Source organism: Apostichopus japonicus, chromosome 4, assembly GCF_037975245.1.
Source record: "Apostichopus japonicus isolate 1M-3 chromosome 4, ASM3797524v1, whole genome shotgun sequence".
In the NCBI taxonomy this organism is placed as follows: domain Eukaryota; kingdom Metazoa; phylum Echinodermata; class Holothuroidea; order Aspidochirotida; family Stichopodidae; genus Apostichopus; species Apostichopus japonicus.
Genome location: NC_092564.1, coordinates 24,264,272 through 24,285,608, shown reverse-complemented (window position 1 = coordinate 24,285,608; position 21,337 = coordinate 24,264,272). Strand labels below are relative to the sequence as shown.

The 21,337-nt window shown below is 37.7% G+C and overlaps 2 protein-coding genes across 2 annotated transcripts; one reads left to right on the top strand and one right to left on the bottom strand.

The window, feature by feature from the left end:
- Positions 1 to 105: 105 nt before the first annotated feature.
- LOC139966889 (thioredoxin-like protein 1) lies at positions 106 to 7,299 on the top strand. Its single transcript, XM_071970349.1, has 8 exons — positions 106 to 361; positions 796 to 892; positions 2,906 to 3,076; positions 3,341 to 3,463; positions 4,120 to 4,277; positions 4,788 to 4,866; positions 5,179 to 5,286; positions 6,398 to 7,299. Exons 1-8 carry the CDS (start codon positions 246 to 248, stop codon positions 6,425 to 6,427), a joined length of 882 nt encoding a protein of 293 aa, XP_071826450.1. The 5' UTR covers positions 106 to 245; the 3' UTR covers positions 6,428 to 7,299.
- Positions 7,300 to 7,827: 528 nt separating this feature from the next.
- Positions 7,828 to 20,019, bottom strand: LOC139966890 (general transcription factor IIE subunit 2-like). The gene is made up of 7 exons (XM_071970350.1): positions 19,822 to 20,019; positions 18,275 to 18,390; positions 17,706 to 17,813; positions 16,370 to 16,552; positions 14,419 to 14,515; positions 13,826 to 13,941; positions 7,828 to 10,773 (listed from the first exon to the last, which is right to left on the bottom strand). Exons 1-7 carry the CDS (start codon positions 19,952 to 19,954, stop codon positions 10,648 to 10,650), a joined length of 879 nt encoding a protein of 292 aa, XP_071826451.1. The 5' UTR covers positions 19,955 to 20,019; the 3' UTR covers positions 7,828 to 10,647.
- Positions 20,020 to 21,337: the final 1,318 nt, after the last annotated feature.

Sequence of the window (21,337 nt, the reverse complement as noted above, 5' to 3'; positions counted from 1 at the left end):
GAATTAACAGGGAAGATGTTTTGTAACACTACGGTACTACCAACATTACTTGCACGTCCCATACGTGTTTTGCGAGAAAAGTTACTATAGTAATTGCCATACATTGAACACATTTAATCGTGCAGATGTAATGATTTATTTAACAGTGAACATAAGGCCTAGGCCAGAGTAACAGGTTTGACTTTCGTAACTAACATTTAACTTACTTTTCGCCTTTCTGTCTGATTTTTAAGTTGTATGTCACCATGGCATCTGCTTCTACTACAAAGAATCTCCACGTAATTGAAACCGACGCCGAATTTTCAACGAAATTTGCGGAAGCGGGAGGAAAATTGGTCGTTGTTGACTTTCACGCAACTTGGTTGGTAAACAAATTGTTTCCTATGCATAGGCTAAGTTACTTACGCTAATCAATACTAGGGCGTCCATGCTAACAGTATGTTCATACCTTCATATCCATGAAACTAACAACTTTCACCCTCGCTCCTTCCACTCAATGCAATTTTCCATGATTACTAAATGGTTAAGCCATTGAAGGATTTCATTTGAAAATATGTAGACTAGGCCAACATAGGGCCGACAAAGACCTAGGCCCTAAGTCTAGTATTAAGGCTAGGCCCTAATTCAGGCTGTAGGCCTAGATTATATCAATATTAAATATTTAGTATATTGTAGCATTTTATAAGAATCATGGAGGGAAAATGGAGGGTCTACAGTACCAGTACAAAACTCTTTAATTAATATTTTTGTTCAGTATTAATATCTTTTTTGACTATTCTCATTTTTCTCTATAAGGTGTGGTCCTTGCAAAACCATTGCTCCTCACTTCAAGCAGTATGCTACTAAATACCCAGAGGCTGATTTTCTTAAAGTGGACGTTGACAAGTGCCAGGTATGAAACTTACAAATTTGCAATCCTTCATTGTGTGTTACTTGCCCTCCTACAGGGTAAACTCTTACAAGCTACTCTTCATGAAAACTGATATACTTGTCACAATATACCATCACTCATTTAGTATTTCACTTTCTATAGATGAAGTATCTGTCATTTCTGTCTGTCATCTGAGCCGGTAATGTGGCCTTTCCTCGTTTAGTAGAAAAAAGTTCTTTTCATGATGATGTTTAGGCAAAAATCATAATCTGGGATTGTCACATACTATTTAGATTTTTTAGAATAACAGTTATGTACGGTATGCCTAAAAGTAATTAATACCACTTTTAGGGTTTGAGAAACTATGCTATAAGCACCAGAAACTCACTGGTGAATATGACTGAACTTCTTAGATTAGCATATATGCAAATTTCATAAGGAAGAAAGATGTATCTAAAAACAAGTCTTTAGAATTGATAAAAAATATCAATGAAGAACTTGAAGAAGGATAACATTAACAATCAGTCTCAAACAGAGGAGTTCCCTTTAAAAGAGCATTGCAAACAGGTTATTGTTTCATTCCAGTGATAGACAATGCAAGGGATACAGTAGTCTGCAACTATGTTTGGGTAGTGAAACAAATGGTTGGGAGGCATCTCATTCTTGTTTGGGTTCTCAGTAGCCCGTACAGTAGCCCCATACACTGTAGCCCTCACCTTTCACTGTTCCCTGTTCAACAGCTCCTCTGAGAAATACTACCATACTGTACAGGGTATAAATTAGTGTTCAATTGTTGTGTAGCAGTTTTGAAGGCACTGAACAATTTCTCTCTATGGTTTCTATGTAAAAAACTCTATACATCTTTGCACTTGTGTCGCAACTTCCCGATTTTGTATAGCATATTGCGATGGAATAAGCTAGTTCGGAGTTACATCATGGGGGAGTATTGCACAATAGGTCAAAAGGTCAGTAGTACAGTAGCAGCACAAAACTTTCAGTCATAGGCAATTGCATGCATCTACACTCTATGTAGTGATGTTTGTACACTACCATGTTAGGGAACACAAACTACTGTAAATCTATCCTGGCCGGATACATCAAAGGTAATTATCAGCCAATGCTTCACATACTTTATACATATCACCAAGGATTGGAAAGTTAGGAAGGAAGAAGTATTAACAGATGATATTCGACTGTGAAAGACTGGCTAGTCCAAGTATTTTTTACAACAATCTGTCTCAAACTATCACAGAACAGACTAGGCTGTTATACATACAGGTTCTGCATCACAACAGTATTTTGTACACATTACATATCACACGCAATTGACAGCATAAATTGATAACACACAGTTGTTAAGAGCGGAACAGGTTACCTGGGGCAGGAGGATCGTGTAGAAACATGTATTCTTTTCCAAAGCCTATATAGAAATGTTTTGGGTCCAAATAGAAACAACTTACAGTACTGTAGGTGAAATAGAGACCTTGCTTGACTTACGATACTGAAAATATTATGCGGTGGATATAACATTGCATTATTTGGTTACCCATTGACCTGTACAGAAAGGTCACAAACAGGTACAACACATGCACAGCTGCTATCTCCGAGCTAGCTTATAGCAGATAAAGTATTCCCTGTTGTTACTGGTAAAGAAATGTAGCAAAAAAACCACTTCACTTCAAGTCCTTTTTTGTTGGTGAAGTAATGTTGTTAACTATTACTTAATTTCTGAAGCTGCATTTGGTGATGGAACGTTGTGGTTGAGATGAAGATATTTATTTGGTGCACAGAATGTTACTTATTTGGACACTCTACTTTCAGTTAGAGTACATATTAGTTTCTGTCAGAAATAAATGAATAGAAATTAAACTGTTCACTATGACACATGTACCTGTAAGTCAGATCACGAATAAAGAACAAAATTACCACATCGTCTTTTTAATTCATTTTTGCAAGTGCAGTAGAGTGTTTCTGAATGTTAAAGTGAGAAGGAAATGTATTTTTGACATATTTTTCGCCCCAATTTGTTTACAGACAACTGCAGCTACATATAATATCACAGCTATGCCCACATTCTTATTCTTGAAAAATGGGAAGAAAGTGGATGAAATCAAAGGAGCAGATCCACAAAAGTTAGAAGACAAAATCAAGAAATGGTACAGTGTGGAATCGGAAGGTGGAGGCAGTTCAGGCGTCCATGGATATGTAAGCTTAGAACATTATTTAGAAACTGTAGTTGTCAATGGCATCCAGCCAGTGGGGAAGGGAGGGGACAGGAACTTCAAAATCCACAAATAAATTGTTTTGGCTATAAATAGTTGGTGCTTTTATCTTCCATGTACGATTTTGTTATTGGTTCTTTGTACTCTGTTATTGATTCTCTCTTGTGGTTACTGTTATCGTTGTGAGAGTGTCTTGTCGATTTTTGGTCATTTTAATTGTCTCATGAATGGTCTATTCTCTCCATAGATTGACCTGCTGAGTCTGATCAACAAGTCTCAGACGGAATGTTTGAATGAGAGCGACGATCACACTCTATCTCACTGTCTGACCAAAGGAGGTCAGTACCTGGAGTCAGACTGCGATGAACAGGTCAGTGTGCTGCTGTAATAATAACAATTCTCAGTTCTTATACAGCGCAACTTACAATAAAGTCTCGCCGCGCTGTACTTAACCCTGGTCATTGGTAACTTGTCACACCTACACACCAAAGTGTGCACAATTCAAACAATCTCTCATGGGGCACCACAGTGCACCACAGCCACGTGTCCCCTGGGGGACTTCCCATAGGGTGCGGCCACAAACCAGAGCACGCAAATATTTTTACAAGTCACCTCGCAAGTCCCCATTTATACACCTGGGTGAAGAGAGGCAATGGAGATAAAGTGCCTTGCCAAAGGACACAACGCAATGATCTGGCCAGGGCCCGAACCTGTAATCCTTAGATCACAAGTCCACTACCTTAACCACTTGACCACAACGCCCTCCTGTAAGCCCCTCCATTGCACCAAATCAAACTTTACATTTTATTTTTTATTTTAATATATTGCATTTTGTGATGACATATTAAAATGTGCATTTTCCCTGAAATAAATTTAGACTATTCATGTCAATTTTCATATTGCAGTATTGACTATTATTAAAGAGGGATTTCCTACATTTGAGAAAAATAATGGAATCTCAACCAGTTCAAATATGTATCACAAAAAAAATCTGTTACAATTTCACCTACTGTTTTCATTTTACAGCTAATCATATCCGTAGCCTTCCAGTCGAACGTTAAGCTTCATTCGTTAAAGATCCACGGCCCAGAGACCAACGCTCCAAAGACAGTCAAGATATTCACCAATCAGGGCACCCTAGACTTTGATAAAGCCGAGAGGGGAGAGCCCACCCAAACTTTAGAGTAAGTTTCCTTTTTATGGTTTGTGCAGCTTGGTTGCACCCTGTTAAGTCCTATTTGTGTCTGCTGTCTAGTCTTGGAGGAAGGAATATGTTGCCCTACAGTCCATGGATCACTTTCTATAGTCATGTGAAAGTTAAGAGGGACTGACGTTTTGATCCTAGCAGGATCTTCCTTCAGAGGCTACCTGAATTAGAAACAAACTAAGAAGACATTAGTAGACACAGAGAAGTGAAATGTCTACAAATGAGCAATGAATAGAATCAAATCAGACACATTAAAGGAGGAGAGGTAAGATGAAAGAGATGAGCAATTAATATCATTAATATGAAGGTGGTCACTTATTGAAATCAAGTCTGGTAAATTTAATTTGAAATGACACTCTGTACCAGGGCAACTGTGGTTCTATTATTACTGCACCCAGGTACTGTATGTCAAAGTTGAATTACATGAATTTGCATATCAATGTAACATCATATATCCTTTCTCTTCATAACATTTTCTCACACGCAGGTTGACAAAAGAGGATGTAGTGGAAGATGCAATCATCCCACTGAAGTTTGTTAAGTTCCAGAATGTACAAAGTGTAACAGTACGTAACATCTTTCCCTTGTTTTCACCAGCCTGTCTTTTGCCTTGAATTTCTCAGTGACAAAGGACGAAACAAGATTTATTTAGGGCTTAGTATAACTGTTTTATCACTTAATAAGGTTCAAAGAAGCTAGATACATAACTAGTTATAAACTTCATGTCTCACAGGGTAATTTACCTCATGTACTATCCTTGCACGTACATTATATTTGAATGTGACCAAATAATAGGCTGTACCCAGCTTTCATTTCATATTAACACGGTCATTCGTCTGTGCATAGTGTAACAATACACTTCTGTATCATATTTGCAGTTGTTTATTAAGGACAACCTCGGCGGTGAGGACATCACACAGGTAGATTTCTTGTCATTCATCGGCACGACAGTCATCAGCTCTACCAACATGGGTGAATTTAAAAGGGTGAGTCTCCTATCCTACATGCGTCACTGTGTGAATGAAACACGCAACGTGTAATCATTTTAAGATAGGAAATGTTTGTTAACAAAGTGCTTATCTGCTGCAAAAACAAGGAAAGAAAAAAACTGTGTAGATAATTCTATTAAACAGAGAGAGCCTGACATATAGATCATAGCCAGATCTTGTTCAAAGTCAAGCAGTTTGCCTGTGAATAAATTCCTGTTAGGATATCAATGGCAGATTCTCTTACTGTTGTTTAATGTGTTAATCTTAGAGAACATCTTTTGTCATCACTCTGAATGAGAATAATCGAAGCAATTCATGAACCCAATTCATGGTTTAGAAATAAAATATTGTGGTCTTGGGTGGTAGCTTTGTAACTAACTGCAATGATCGGACTAGAGTTTCCAAATGGCTTAAGTCAGAAATGTGTTTTCTTTTGGCTTTTCTAAAACTTGTGTTTTTTGTGTGTGAGGCTTAGTGACCTACAAAGAAGTACCAAGCAGTTATCGTTTTCATGAAATGTATATGCTAGGATGTACACAGCTGCTGCAGATAATGCAGTGTTTTAACAGAGACGTTGTATTTTCAGCATTTTATGAGTAATTTAACCCCAACTCTGCTACACAAAATTTGACACCTAAACTATTCCTTGGCATTCATTGCAATTGTTGGTATTTATTTTGCAAACTTTGATGTCCTTGTATAAATTTGTAGTTACAAAAATGTTTTCATAGATGGCACAGAGATAGTACTTAACAAGAATAGAAATACGTAACAGAATACTGGAAGTAGTGAAGTATGACTTTGCTGTGCTTTTATGCAAGGCCTACATTATGTACCCCACTATCAAAAATTTGTATTATTTATTCCATTACTTTGTGGTTACAGACAGTTGTAGACTTTTCAGAAAACATTGCGTTCTTTTTATATCTAGTTTGTTTGCTCTTGCGCATTATTTTGTTAGCGTCTTCAAAAACATTTAAAAAAAAAATGAATATGTTGGGAACTAAATTGTCAGTTACTGTTACTTCACTGATGGAGCTAAACAATGAAACCATTGTTTTTTCTGCATTCAATGAAAGGTATATTGCAATTGTTCTTCTTGTATCAGGTGGCTGGCAAGCGGGGAGAGAGCCATTAACAACAATGGAATGGACAGCAGCTATCAGAGTTCAGTTACTTTTGGTCTTAAAGAGGTCTTTTGGATTCCTGTGACCCCTCCATGGGCAAATTACTGCTAGATTTGATTTCATCTGAGCCAGATGGTAGCATGGTGTTTCACGGCTGAGAGACACCCACCCAGCTGTATAGAAACAAGAACTTGACATTTTCTTAAAGAACAGTATTGACTGTAACGTCTGCAAGACAAGTCTTCAATGTGTAAAGGAACTGATACTTAAAATTAGTTGACAATGATTAAGCTAATAAATGGTACATATGTTTTAAGTGGTTAAATAGCCCAGGAACAATGAAGATTATAATAAACCATTTCTTTTCTTCTCGGCATGACAATATTTGGTACAACAAAGACCGAGCTATGGTACATTTCCCAATCTCATATCTGGTCAAGTGGTATGTTTTATATTGAGAGGAAGTTCTTGAAGAAGTATGTTATACACGTATACATTCAAGATTGCCCTGCTCTGTGGGGGGGGGGGGGATTCCCATTAGTGTACATTGAGCTGAGAGTGTTATACATTGACTCTTGTTAGCTTTTTTGAAAAGCTTCCCACATGCTCTTATACAACACAGACTAACTTTGGTACTGTTTGTAAATTATAAAACTAGATGTAGTTTGTCCTTTCTATATAAACAAAAATAGATTTTGAATTAGTTTTAAGCAAACTTTACCAAATTCCTGATTTTGATATTGAAGGTTATAAGCATAAGGTATAGCACAAGGTTAACCATGTGCCTGGTTTTGCTTTGCAAGGTATTTGGAATTAGTTTTGCCAATATACCTTGTTTTTACATGGTATTGATATTGCAATAAAGATTTGCATTTCCATCTCTGATCTTACATGTTTTGTCTTTCATATTTATGTCTATATCTTCTGGATGTCTAAAATCTTCTGGATTGTTCCTGCAAGAATTGTTTAAGTCCCAAAATATTTGAAAATTAGGAAAGAATCTCAGATTCCATGCAGCATTTACTTGTAAGTAATAAGTGTGGGATAACAGAATGCTTTATTGTTCCAGTGACTTCAGTAATAGAATGACTACTATGTAGAGAACCATCTCATTAGGAACACTCGTTAGAAGTCATAAATTCTGTTACCCCGGTTACAACATTTATTATTTCCACAGGATCACAGAGAAAAAAAGTGGTCTAGCTTGATCTTTAGAACTGAACCCATTCTCTCTTTACTGCTAAAATACTGAGAACTGAATGACTTATGTCTACCTTGGCTAAGACCTCGAAAATTCATTTAGTACACATTTGTTTTCTGAACAAAAATCACCTGATAAACAATACATTACAACTGAGCATACAAATTTTAAAAAAAAAATTAAGATGAAACAAGCAACACAAATGATACATCCTTTTCATGCATTTTATGCTGCTCCTTGCAAATAATAATTCCTTCTGTACATAAAATACAAAAAAACAAAAATTGCCTAAAAAAGCATATTAAACATCACATTTCCATGTGACAGTGAACAAGATCTTATCAAGTTTATGAACAAAAACAGGCCTACCTTTTAAATCAGATTTTGAGTCACAAGATGAATTATTGACACACACAACAAATGGCATATTACCTCCAGGTATCCTATAATAGCTGTGCTGGTTCCACCAGGTACTACTTATGCAAACTTTTGAACATAGTTTAATCTCTTCTCTCCCAAATCGCTGTGAATCCGGAAGAAATATATATCATTGTGATCTTACGAGAAAGTAACAAACCAGAATGCAAAAATGCATTGAAGTTTCGATTAATTCATTGCAATAGACTTCTGCTTATTCACCAGAAACAGCTATCATGATTAAATGGTTTCCAGACTGCTGGTGACCCAGATGACCTTTGACCACTACCAAAAGCAATTTAGTTTTTCTATTCAATATAACGCACCCGAATGCCACTTTTAAAAAATCTCCATGCTTCCTAACTTGAGATATAGTGTTTACAAGGTTTTCAGTGTTTGACATCTGGTGACCTCAGATGACCTTTAACCTCCACGTTAAACTATAAACTTCTTCTCAATATGATTCATGCACATGCCAAGTATAACAAGATTTCCACAATTTGACCCCTGGTAATGCCAAAAGACCTTTGATCTCCACCAAAAATGATAAGGATCTCGAACTCAACGTGTCACAACTAGGTACTAAATATGAGATTATCCCAAGCTTTCCTTCATGAGATATCTTGTTTACATGTTTTCACAATTTGACCTCTGGTGGCCCCATATGATGTTTGACCTCCCAGAAAACAATATGGTTCTTCTACTCAATGTGGTATTCCTACACACCAAATATGAAATTGGTCCAATTTTCACTTCTTGAGATATCCTGTTTACAAGCAATGCTTCACACACACTCTCTCATCTGCCTGTATGACTACAAAGGTTACCATTATCATCGAAACCAAAAAGCAGCATCAATAACATTCTTGTCCTGAGAAACTCCTGGTGTGATGAAGTCTTTCCTGGTTCTCCTCACAATTGTTATCCAGAGGTTCCAATACTCTCACTACTTTTTCGCTTGGAAAAATTGCCTCACTTATTTGAAATATTGAGCAAAGTATATGGCAAGGAATCACAAAGCCAACTGGCTTTTTTTTCGTATATATTTTTTTTTAAGTCTACTTACATTGTTAGGTTCAAATATTAGAAACGAGCATTATTTCTTAACAGTGACAGTGGCGCAGTGGTTAGTGATTGTACCTGCAGAGCAAGACAAACTCAATGTCTAGGGTTCAAACCCCAGTGAAGGCAGTTTTCCTTTTTCTATTCTTATACCTCATTCCTTCCATTACAAACCTTAAATATTAGAAACAAGCATTATTTCTCAACAGTTACAGTGGCAGAGTGGTTAATTCTCAAGACAAACTCCATGTCTAGGGTTCAAACCCCAGTGAAGGCAGTTTTCCTTTTTCTATTCTTATACATCTTTCCTTCCATTATGAACCTTAAATATTAGAAACGAGCATTAGTTCTCAACAGTTACAGTGGTAGTGCTCTGTACCTGACAAGCAAGACAAACTCAATGTCTAGGGTTCAAACCCCAGTGAAGGCAGTTTTCCTTTTTCTATTCTTATACATCTTTCCTTCCATTATGAACCTTAAATATTAGAAACGAGCATTATTTCTCAACTGTTACAGTGGCACAGTAGTAGTGCTCTGTACCTGACGAGCAAGACAAACTCCTTGTCTAGGGTTCAATTCCCAGAGAATGCATCACAATGATTCAAGTCCAGCCAGAGCCTTTTAATTTTCTGTTCTTTGGAGGACGTGGAAGTATAAAGATAAGAAACAAAGTTTATTCATTGGGAACTAAAATGGTGTAATCGGTAGTACCAATGTACGATAAGACATTTCTGATCGGCTCGGTTCAAGTCCAGGTGGGTGATCGCTGGAAAAGGACTTCGTCGGCACCCCTCCCCCTGACAAGGTTCCCAAGCGGCCAAGGGAATTCGCCGGCACCCCTCCCCCCTGACTAGCTACCCTCTCCCTGACAAGGATCAGTGGAGAAAATGTTTTATAAAAACACTAAGTCCAACAACTTGATCTTTAAATATTTGAAAAGCAAGCAAAAGCCATCTCCCACATAATGGTCTAGTGGTAGAGAAAAGTTTTGGCAGCAGAAGGTCCCTGGATTTTTCCATCAAATATCATAAGAGGTAAAAAACTGAAATATGTTTTTAGAAGATAACAAAGTGTAAAAGATGTTAAATAGTAGTCATATGCCTAAAATATTTTCAAATGATTAAACCAAGAAACCTCCAATGATTCTTTGTTGTGATCACATTGATGTATTACACTACAGCATTGTCATGATGTCTTTTCTTACTATAAGGATCATCATGTCGCATCTTACGTTCCGTCATCGCATCTCCAGTATCTCACGTCGCAACATCTGATGTTACATTCAGCATGTTGCATCTTCCTCCCACAGAACAAAATTATTCCAGCCTCAACTGGGTTCTGTCTCCATCAACGTTGTCCGCTCCTGAAAGTTTTATCACGTCCAGCATGACATTGTACTTTCATCTACATCGTTTACTTATAAATGACTGTAACCCTCCGTCCGTCCATCCGTCAGTCCGTCCATTTGTCGGTGATATCTGCTGAGCTACCTGGTCATTTCTATGAGCAACTATCACATTGCAGAATACCGTCATGGTTTGGAAGTCTAGCTCACTTCTTAGCTGCTTGCTTCTTCACATCGTCCTCTGTGTAGTCTCTGAGGACGTCTCCCATGTGGTCGTTGAGTTTCTTAAATTTCCGAGGTCTGCTCTTAGGTTGTTTCTTTTTCTGCTTTTGCTGTAAAATACAATGGAAGTGAGCACCATAAAGAACTACTGCCTTCAGCAACCACTGACACTGACCGAAATAATCACCAAAATGCCATCTACAGTAATACGGTGACACTTACTGTAGCTGGAAGGTAGCACTTTCTTGTGTACCTTTCAATTATGACCATTATACAAGTCCATGCTAACCCAAAGTTTGAATGCAGAGAAGCCCATTAGTGACATATATTAAAACAATTGGCATTTGATAGAATTATTAATTCATTTTTGAATTACGTATTTGTTGCTATGAATTATTATTTGGTTACTATGAATTATGAATTCATAAGAAATATGGCAGTGACAATTTACAGCTGGGTGACATTTGAAACCAGAATGCGAAATGCAATGAGGTTTCGATGGCTTCATTGCACTAGACTTCTGATTGTTAACCAGAAATAGCTGTAACAATATAAATGGCCCAAACCACTATTTTGATGTACAGTCAATTACCCTATGGCTTGATAACACCAGGTCCGACTACTGTGCGTGGCAATTCACACCTCCACCAAAAACAATAGGGGTATTTTACTCAATATGGTGCACCCACACACCAAGTATGAGAAGTATCAACGATTTCCATCGTTAGATATCATGTGAAATGGTTTTCAGAGTTTGACCTCTAGTGACCTGACATGATATTTGACCTCATTAGCAACAGGATTCCTGTATTCAATATGGCAAATCCATATACCATGTATGGAAAGTATCCATGATTTCTACCCTGATAAATCATGCTTTACTGGTTGTCAGGCCTCGAAACATATTTTAAAAGTACTCGCTATTTGGCGACCGTGACTAAAACTCTACTCGCCAAAACACAAAATTCACTCGCCACTATGATCGCTGTTCAAGTCTCCATAGTACAGATCTACAGCATCAATACTTTCTATGAACAAAGGTTAGGCACTTAGGCAGATACATTGTGCTATGTTGGAAAATTATGTTTCTGTGCAGTATGAAATTTAAATTTTTTGTCACCAAAAGTAAGTGATGAACAAATTAAAACATGTCACAGAATCATAAATAAGCATCTATGCCTACTGCAAAATCATCTGCAAAAATACCTACGAAGATAGCTTGGCTTCTGTTACATTAGGGCTCCTCTAGTACTAGGCATATACTATACAGTAGCTACTGTAGGTGTGCACGAGTCCTAAGACAACAGTACCTCACTGCTACTTTGAACACTACTCAATTAGTGCGACTTTGAACATTTCCCAAATTATCTACCTTGTCTTTTAGCTGCAGATTGGTGCGTGAAAAATAATCGCTGTTACTCCATTACACTAACTAAATCAAAGCGATCTATTACGCAATGAAAATATAAGGGTTGAAAGAGCATCTACCTTCCACTTGCAATTGGGTTGAGTGAAAATCTTTGCCAATAAACTATCAGCAATAACAGCAAACTTGTCTCAAAACTCCTTAAATTGTTGTTTTTTTTGCAAAATACGACTGACAGCATGTAGGATATGCCTGAAGAAATAATTTAGGCTGTTTGGCCAACTTAAGTATATTGGTATTCTGACACAAAACATTTTTCCTTCACATTTTTGTGTTAACGAACCCAATTGTACCCGACTCAGATGAGGATGACCACAGTTTATTGTTAGTAGTCTAAACCGGGGCGACTAGTACTAAATACTCTACTCTGTGGGGAATGCCTCCGCATAACCAAGCCGTGGTGATATCGATGTTTAATCACTTTTTTAATTGGTTGAGAAATTAATATTTGAACCCTACATATGTACGAATGCCTTTGAAACATGTTACTTAATTCGTAAGCTTAAACCGTTTCCTGTAATAAATTGTTATTTTAGATTTAAAATGATGCTTTCCCTGTTTGTTTATATGCTCCATGAAGTTTGTGAACAATCTCCGCACATGAAAACTTCAAGTACATAATGCACGTGTGGCTAGCGAACCATTTTACACAGTTAATTCGCAATGAGATTGGTCAGTGATAAAACTCTAACTAGGCCAATTGACAGCTAAGTTTCGTAAACGGTGTTTGGTCATTTCCCCAACAAACTGGATCCAAACCTGAAGGTTTTATGTGGCACTGAATCTTGACAAGGATTCACATGATTCACATTGGTATATTTCATACCAATAGCAACGTCGTATGTACAAACATCATACCTTTGTAATGCAACAACATATGCAGCAGCACAGTATAGGTATAGGCAATTTGTTCATGACGTCTGAATTCGGATTAACACTTATGAGGCCTAACGCACATGTTATCTAATAGGCTGGACAGTGGGAGATACAGTAAATTATAAAACATGACGCCAAATAACCTTTAACTTCCACAAAAAACAATAGGCTTCTTGAACTTAACTTAATACAACGACATACTAAATATCAGATTGGCCCAAGCTTCCCTTCTTGAGCTTTCGTGTTTACAAGGTTTTCACAATTTGACTCCTGGTGACCCCAAATGACCTTTGACCTCCCCAAAAAACAATAGGGATATCGAATTCAACTTGTCACAACCACATACTAGATATAAGACTGATGCAAGGTTACCTTCTTGAGACATTGTGTTTACAAGGTTTTCACAATTTCGCCCCTAGTGACCCCAAAAAACATTTCATCTCCACTAAAAACGACAGGGATCTTAAACTCGACGTGTCACAACTACATACCAAGTATGAGAATAGTCCAAGCTCCCCTCTTTAGATATAGTGTTAACAATGTTTTCACAATTTGACCACTGGTGACCCCAAATGACCTTTGACCTCTAAAAACACTAGGGTTCTTCTGCCCAATGTGGTACACATACTCACCAAAAATTACATTGCTCCGAGCTTCCCTTCTTGAGATATCGTGTTTACAAGCAGGGCGTCACACACGCACACACACGCCCACACACGCAATCTGCCTGCATGACTGCATAGGTTACGATTATCATCGAAACCAAAAATGGTAGACCTAACAATGTTTGAAGACCAAATCTAGAGGTTGCGAGTGAAGGAGAAAAACTTTAACCTACTTAAAAGAAGAAGAAAACTTACAAATTTCTTCATGCCAAAGTCCTGCATCGACGAGATGCCCTGCTTTTTCAGATATTCTTCTATCTTCCCTTCGTCTATTGAATCAACGGCTGTGCTGTTCCATAATTCTCTAAATTCTAGAATAGAAAACAAGGCTAAAGTAAGTGACAAAAATCATGAATGTGTCTTTAATCTGAGATAAAGAAACTTAAAGGAATTAAAAACAGGAATTTTTTTAATTTGAGTGTTCTAGGGATGAAAGAAATTACAGAATCTGAAATGAAGAAAGTACAGAATAAAATCATTCTGGAGCAAAACATTTTTGTCGTTCATCCTAAAGAAAATTGCCATGATATTACTTACACATCACAGTATGTGTCACTGAAGTTTGGTGGAAATTGCTTCAAATATTGCTTCACAGTAAAGTAACATACAGTACTGAATTCATCAGCTTACTGTCAATAAATTCAAACTTCTAAATCCTTGAACAGATCATAAAGCGGACAATGGATAAATTGTGCAAAGTGTATGCCGAAAAACTGCCTTCAGAATGTTAAATCAGACATGAACTAATTCATTGAACAGATAAATGGCAAGAAAGAATAACTGTGTACCTTCGTTGACTTGTAATAGGAAAGCTTTGTCATTGTAGTACACTACTTTCTTCTTATCATTGCACCTGGTAACCACGATGACCCGGCTTCCCAGAATCTAAAATAAAGGAGTAAAATGGAAATTCATTGAAGCTCAGTATTATGCACAAAAGGGAGACCCAATTAGAAACTTTACATTTTATGAACATAAACGTAAAGAAGGAAAGTCCTATTAAATTTTCACTTGGGTAAAGCCTAGAAAGTTGGCTTATTTACAACATTGGGCATTGTGGCCATTTTTTTGCTATTCAGCTCTATTTCTATCACCATGGTGACTTAACATTGCCACATACCAATACTTAGTAATCACCAAGCCATTAATGAAAGTAGCAAGGCCAAGTATTTCTGACTTTGCAAATTTGTCTTTGACCATTGTACACAATAAATGATGACATAGCTTCATAACCTCAATAATCATTTTTAAAGAAAGAAAAGTGAACTCAGGGGCGTAGCGAGCGGGGGGGTGTGGGGGGGTGTCACACCCCCCCAATAATTTGGTCGCTGTCGGCAAATTTTGGGTCTGTCGGCAAAAGAAGAAAAGGTGAAGAGAGCGGAAGGGGAAGAAAGAAGGAAAGCTGAAAGAGAAAAGGAGAACGGGAGCTTCTTCCATGCCAAATTTGACTTAAAATATGCACCAGATTGCATCTAAGGACGTTTCAAAACTAAAAATTTTCCAAACGGGAGGGGTAGCCCCCTACCCTTAGACCCCTCCCCCATTTCAGTCACCACTTCCAGATCCATCGGCAAATCAAATTTGACTTAAAATATGCACCAGATTGCATCTAAGGACGTTTCAAAACTAAAAATTTTCCAAACGGGAGGGGTAGCCCCCTACCCTTAGACCCCTCCCCCATTTCAGTCACCACTTCCAGATCCGTCGGCAAATCAAATTTGACTTAAAATATGCACCAGATTGCATCTAAGGACGTTTCAAAACTAAAAATTTTCCAAAGGAGAGGGGGACACCCCCTCCCCTTAGACCCCTCCCCCATTTCAGTCACCACTTCCAGATCCATCGGCAAATCAAATTTGACTTAAAATATGCCCCAGATTGCATCTAAGGACGTTTCAAAACTAAAAATTTTCCAAAGGAGAGGGGGACACCCCCTCCCCTTAGACCCCTCCCCTTAGACCCCTCCCCCATTTCAGTCACCACTTCCAGATCCATCGGCAAATCAAATTTGACTTAAAATATGCACCAAATTGCATCTAAGGACGTTTCAAAACTAAAAATTTTCCAAAGGAGGGGTAGCCCCCTACCCTTAGACCCCTCCCCCATTTCAGTCACCAATTCCAGATCCGTCGGCAAATCAAATTTGACTTCAAATATACACCAGATTGCATCTAAGGACGTTTCAAACCTAAAACTTTTCCAAAGGAGAGGGGGACACCCCCTCCCCTTAGACCCCTCCCCCATTTCAGTCACCACTTCCAGATCCGTCGGCAAATCAAATTCTCCACACCCCCCCAACAAAAACCCCTTCGCTACGCCCCTGAGTGAACTACACAATATGATTATTGTTCTACAGTATCTGTTGCATGTTGCATGTGGTTAAAACAAAACCTGTTGTAGTAAGTGAACTATAGGGATATACCACCACTGACCTATGACCTCCATAGGATAGTTTGAATTGAAAAGATTAAAATTTTCCAGGCAGTTACAACTTACTTAATCTCTGTCTCTCTTTACCCCTGCCCAACCCCCCCCCCTCCACCCCGACCCTGCCACTCCCCCTTTCTTCATCCTCACATTAAAATATCATCCACATATTTAAAATTCAAAATTTTCTTTCAAATACTAAATTCCAATCATACTTATCAAATTTACACTTTGCATGAAGTAAGCAATGAGCATTCTTTGAATGGTTAAGTATCAAACCAAGTACAAGTGCAAGCTTCCATTGTGGCTTACCCTGAAACATTTCTCAGCATTCGGAAGACTCTCCACGATGTCCTCCATTAATATTCCGCCCAGTCCCTGCTGGTCGTATCGATTCAACAAACGGAGCAAATCTTTCTTTCCTTGCAGCTTGAAGGGAGGTTTGTATACACAGTCTCCACCTTCTAATGCTATCTTTGGGTTGTTTGGAAGTGCCTGCAATCAGGAACAGATCAATTATTAGGAAGGCTCTACAATTGGCCAGTCAATTTTACACCTTTCCTCTTCCACTCACTCTATTCACTATGCCGTGCTAGCATAACATATAACATTCACTTTAAGATTACTGGCATATAAAAGAAAAAAAATAAAGGTGAATAAGAAGAAAAAACGACACAAACATTAATATTTAACAACAATAAAATCAGCTTATTGAACTTGCTCAGTAGGTTGCGATATTTTTCTGCAATCGGCTCGAGACTTGTTCACGATGTAGGTTAAATGATTGATCAGTTATTTCTATTGTCAAAACTTATTCAAGTAAAAGAAAGCCAAGCCTGATGTAAAAAGAAGACATTAATTCTAAGACAAATCTACTGTAATTTTATTCAGCTGATATGTGTACAGTACTACATTAGACACAAACTCTAGAATCATTAACTGTCATTGTTAAGTGATAACTGTCATTAACAACTTCCCCAAAACCGTTAAATCTTATTCCCTTTTGGAGATATCGCAGATCTATTGTTTCTTTGAACACAGGGCAGAAGACTTGATCAAGTCAAAATGTGACGTTGATCGTTGAGCTACATGTGCTTTTTCTTTATTTATTTCAATGTTTATTTCCTGTGTAATGGAAATGGGATTTGCAAATGCTGAATCTTAAATATTGAAGTTCTTAACATGACCTAACGATGGCGTTGGTTTCACTGTCAACACTGTTAACATTCTACTTTGAAAATAGTAAGAAAAAAACAACAAGGAAGTCAAATGTTTCTCATCTTAGTTGTACTGTGACATCACAGATTTACAAAATGACATCTCCCAGACATGACTTTTAAGCTAAGATATCTCACAAATAGGAGACAATTTTTTCTTAGCTATTTGGGAGGGTTGTTCTTCACAGAGAGCTATGTCTGATATGAGCCACAGATAATGGTCCCATTGAAATGGAAATTTTGTTAAATGGGAAAGTTGTTGAATGAAAAAATATTGTGTTAACTCTAAGAAAACAACTTCAATTCATGATCAGTGTTTAATATTCAGAAGTAAATCATTTAGAGTATCAATCAGTGCATTGACTACTTGCTGGTTAAAAACATCCGACACCTATTTCAGGTTTTTAAAATTTGCAATGAGTTTTACTTACTTCATTGATTAACCAATTCTTGAGGGTGTGGCTAATATCCGTCTGGTTGGTTTCGTCTAATACATCCTTGATAGACAATGGATAGGTGTCGCCTTGCTGATGTCTGACCTGTAGATATGAGGCAGGAAAGAAATGTGAATAGGACTGAATTTTGACAGTACTGTTGATGTACTTCAAAGAAAGCTGAAATATAGAAGGAAAAACTAGTGCACAATACCAACATCAGTTCACAGTACGATTTGATCATGAGGACTTGTAACTACTTAGAGGTGGATGAAAGTAAACTCAAAGAGCAAAACAGCAATACAGCAGAGCAATACGGCAGGTTGCATATTGGTTTTGTTCATCATGCACAACCCTATTCAAATCAAATTGAAAGACAAAACCTTGAAGGCAATAGAAATAAATGAGGGCAAAATGTTTTCAACCTTCATAGCCGTCTTTGTGATGACAGAAACAAGAAATCTATCATGTGACGCTCACATCAAACACACAGAGAATACGAAATATCATAAAACATAAAAATTATAACAGAACAGATTTTTCCTTAACACAAGTTCAAGAGGTACCCGCATGTAATTGACAATCTTGGCCAGGACACCAAACTTGTACTTTGAGCTGCCTTGAAGTGCTTTGTAGTTGAAACCAGCCGGAGAGGATATGCCTGTCAGTGAACTGCTTGCGCCTTTGAAATCGAGAATAGCAGCAAAGAGAAGAATGAATCGGGAATTAAATGCACATTTTCATCAGCTAGCTGACAAAATGTTACTCTTTTATGATCAGTTCAATACTTATTTTCACCTGGACTATCCCTTTAAAGCCCAGCCAATTTCTGCAGAAGTATTTAAAATTTGCTAATAATGCCTATACGGTACAGGTACATGTACATGGAGCAGCCAGTTTACAGTTAGTGGCTGATTCCTCCAAAACTTACAGTACTTACAGTAAATGGCTGATTCCTCCAAAAATTACAGTAAATGGCTGAGTCCTTCAAAAATTTTAGTGAGTTATCACTCAATAGTAACAAGTACTACCCTATGATCCAATACAAGTATATAGCGTACAACAAGAAAAGTTCAGAAGATGGGCATGTTTCTTCATGTATTGGATACACACTAGTAAGTGGAAATTGAGCTTTGATGTTTTAAGTAACCTAGGCCTAGCACATAAAATATTAATAGTATTCAACTTTTGAGAAACATTTAATGGCAAATTTATTGCTATTGTTAGCTTTTTATATTTCCTTGTGATGCTTTAAATAGTCTAGTAATATATAATTAGGCCTTGGCTAGCCAAAGAGGCAAGGAATGCCCAGGAACTGATGATTTTACCTTTACTTCAAGTTACGAAAACGGAATAACCTTTTGCATTGTTTATCCAGTGCAGATAAATTGAAACGAGGAATACAATTACACATAATCATATGATTCTACCAACAGTATGTCAGCAAATGTTTCACGAAAATTGCAGCCAGAGAAGTACAGTATGTACTCTTCTACAAATTGAAGGTTTTGAAATTATTTCCATTCTGCGTCGTCCAAATTGATAACAAATTGAAGAGGGATACATCAGTTCCATCGCAAGAAGGAGTTTCTTGGTTCTCATGTGGTATTCAAAGACTTTTGAGCATTGGTTAAGGTTAATGACAAATTGACAATCTTAGACTTCATTAGTAATCTTTTACTTTGAGAGTTCACATCATCTTCAAACCTAACTTTTGACAAGCTGTATCTTTTAATTTCTCTGGTTGGATTGTGATCATTATTGCAGGAACTGTTATCAGCTGCACATTTTTGAGCTGTGACTGAAAAAGCATGTTGATAGCCTAGGGGCCTAGCCTATTTCAAATACCAGTGCCTGTGGAATTGATTTTAACAAGTTTATCAATTCCACACTGCAACAATACGAAAATCCGTACCGGTACTGTTTCCTGTATTCCTAGGTCCAATTTTTAATCATTCTACATAGCCCAATGTTAATAATTATTCATTTCGCACAATTTAGTAATGTAGGCCTAGCATATGTATTAGGTACTTGTTCGTGTAAACAAATTAGTTCTGCGAAAGCCTAACGATAACCTGTCCTAAGTTACACAGTGACCTATGCCTTCATTTACCAGAGATTATGGGCTTCTTCTTTTTCCTTGGTGGTTCTGATTTTTCTAATACGGGCTTTTTCTTTTCCACAACTGGTTGGGCTAAAGCTCTTTTCTTGAAAGCATCTCTCTCCTTTCGTAATGCTGGATCCATGGTGTGATCTCTAACTGTGACTGTGAGTAACTTATACTTATAGACCACATCCAATTACACAATGGACAACATATAGTACACAGCCGTCGAACTTGATACGAGACAAAATTACGTCACTCACAAAATCCCCTCTACAATCTTATGGATGCGGCAATTACGTAATATGATATCGACAATCTCTGAATTGCGATTCTGCCACCGTACAGTAGTAGTTGACATGTGTAATATTTGCCTATTATACGAATGTGTACGTTCATGACGATAAATACATAAATATCAATTAGAAAGCACAAAATGTATTATGTATGAAACCTTATAACTTGGTTTGATCGATGCTAGCAAACTCACCTGTCTTGGTAAATCTACACTGTTTTCCACTCCAATTAACGTGGTGACTTTTCTCACGGTCCCAAAATTTCCACGGGAGTCTGCGTAAAATACTTTTTTTTTTATTGACGAAACGTTGTCTTTCAGAAACATTGATGCCCTTTGCCTTAAGCCTGTTAAGTACACGTACCGGCATTTTTCTTTATTGCCCCAAGAGACTCAATTCCACGCACTGTTGTTATTCAAATATAGGGCCTATGACCTTTATGTATATTCCAACATCTGTTATGGGATTTAAATCTATGGTTTGGCTAATTGTCTCATCCTCCAATTAACCCTGTTTAGGTGCTACCATTTGAACAGACTTTCATCACCGTTATTCTACCACAAAACAGTGTACAGTAACCTTGGCAGGGGTGCAACCAAGGGCGGCGGAAGCACTTTTAATCTGGGGGGGGGGGGGGCACCGACATCAAAGGGCACTTTGCAGCAATTCGATTGGACTGATGCAGCCTTATATTTACTACCCTTTATAACTCTTGTCTTATTTGCGTATAAACATCACTCCATCAACGCCGCCCCCCCCCCCCTCAAGGAAAATATGCATACTAGCACTGCAATATCCAATGTGCAAATTGGGAAACAAGGAACAAGTTTTCTTTTGAGACAAAATGAGGTGAAATCATGCTAGTTGCTAATGTAGGAATCTTCCGAATTAGAGTTTATTTCTTGTCAATATCTTAACAAATTTTTTTCCATTCGAAATAGCTTTGAGTTTGACCCACAGAAATTCATTAAAAGTCAGGGGCGTAGCCAGGATTTGCAAAGTTGTATTCACGACTATCTGAGCGGAGCGCCACCATCGGTTGGCGCGGAGCGCACAATAAAATTTTTGGTTTTACAAACCCCTCAGATGGCTGGAAACGGCCCTTCCCGAGTGTTCATTCTGGTTCCCTGGCCTCTTGCTAACTTGAGACACCTCAATTTTTATGTAGAAAAAGGGCACATTTTTAACCTGAGGAAAAGTGGGGGGGGCACGTGCCCCCTGTGCCCCCC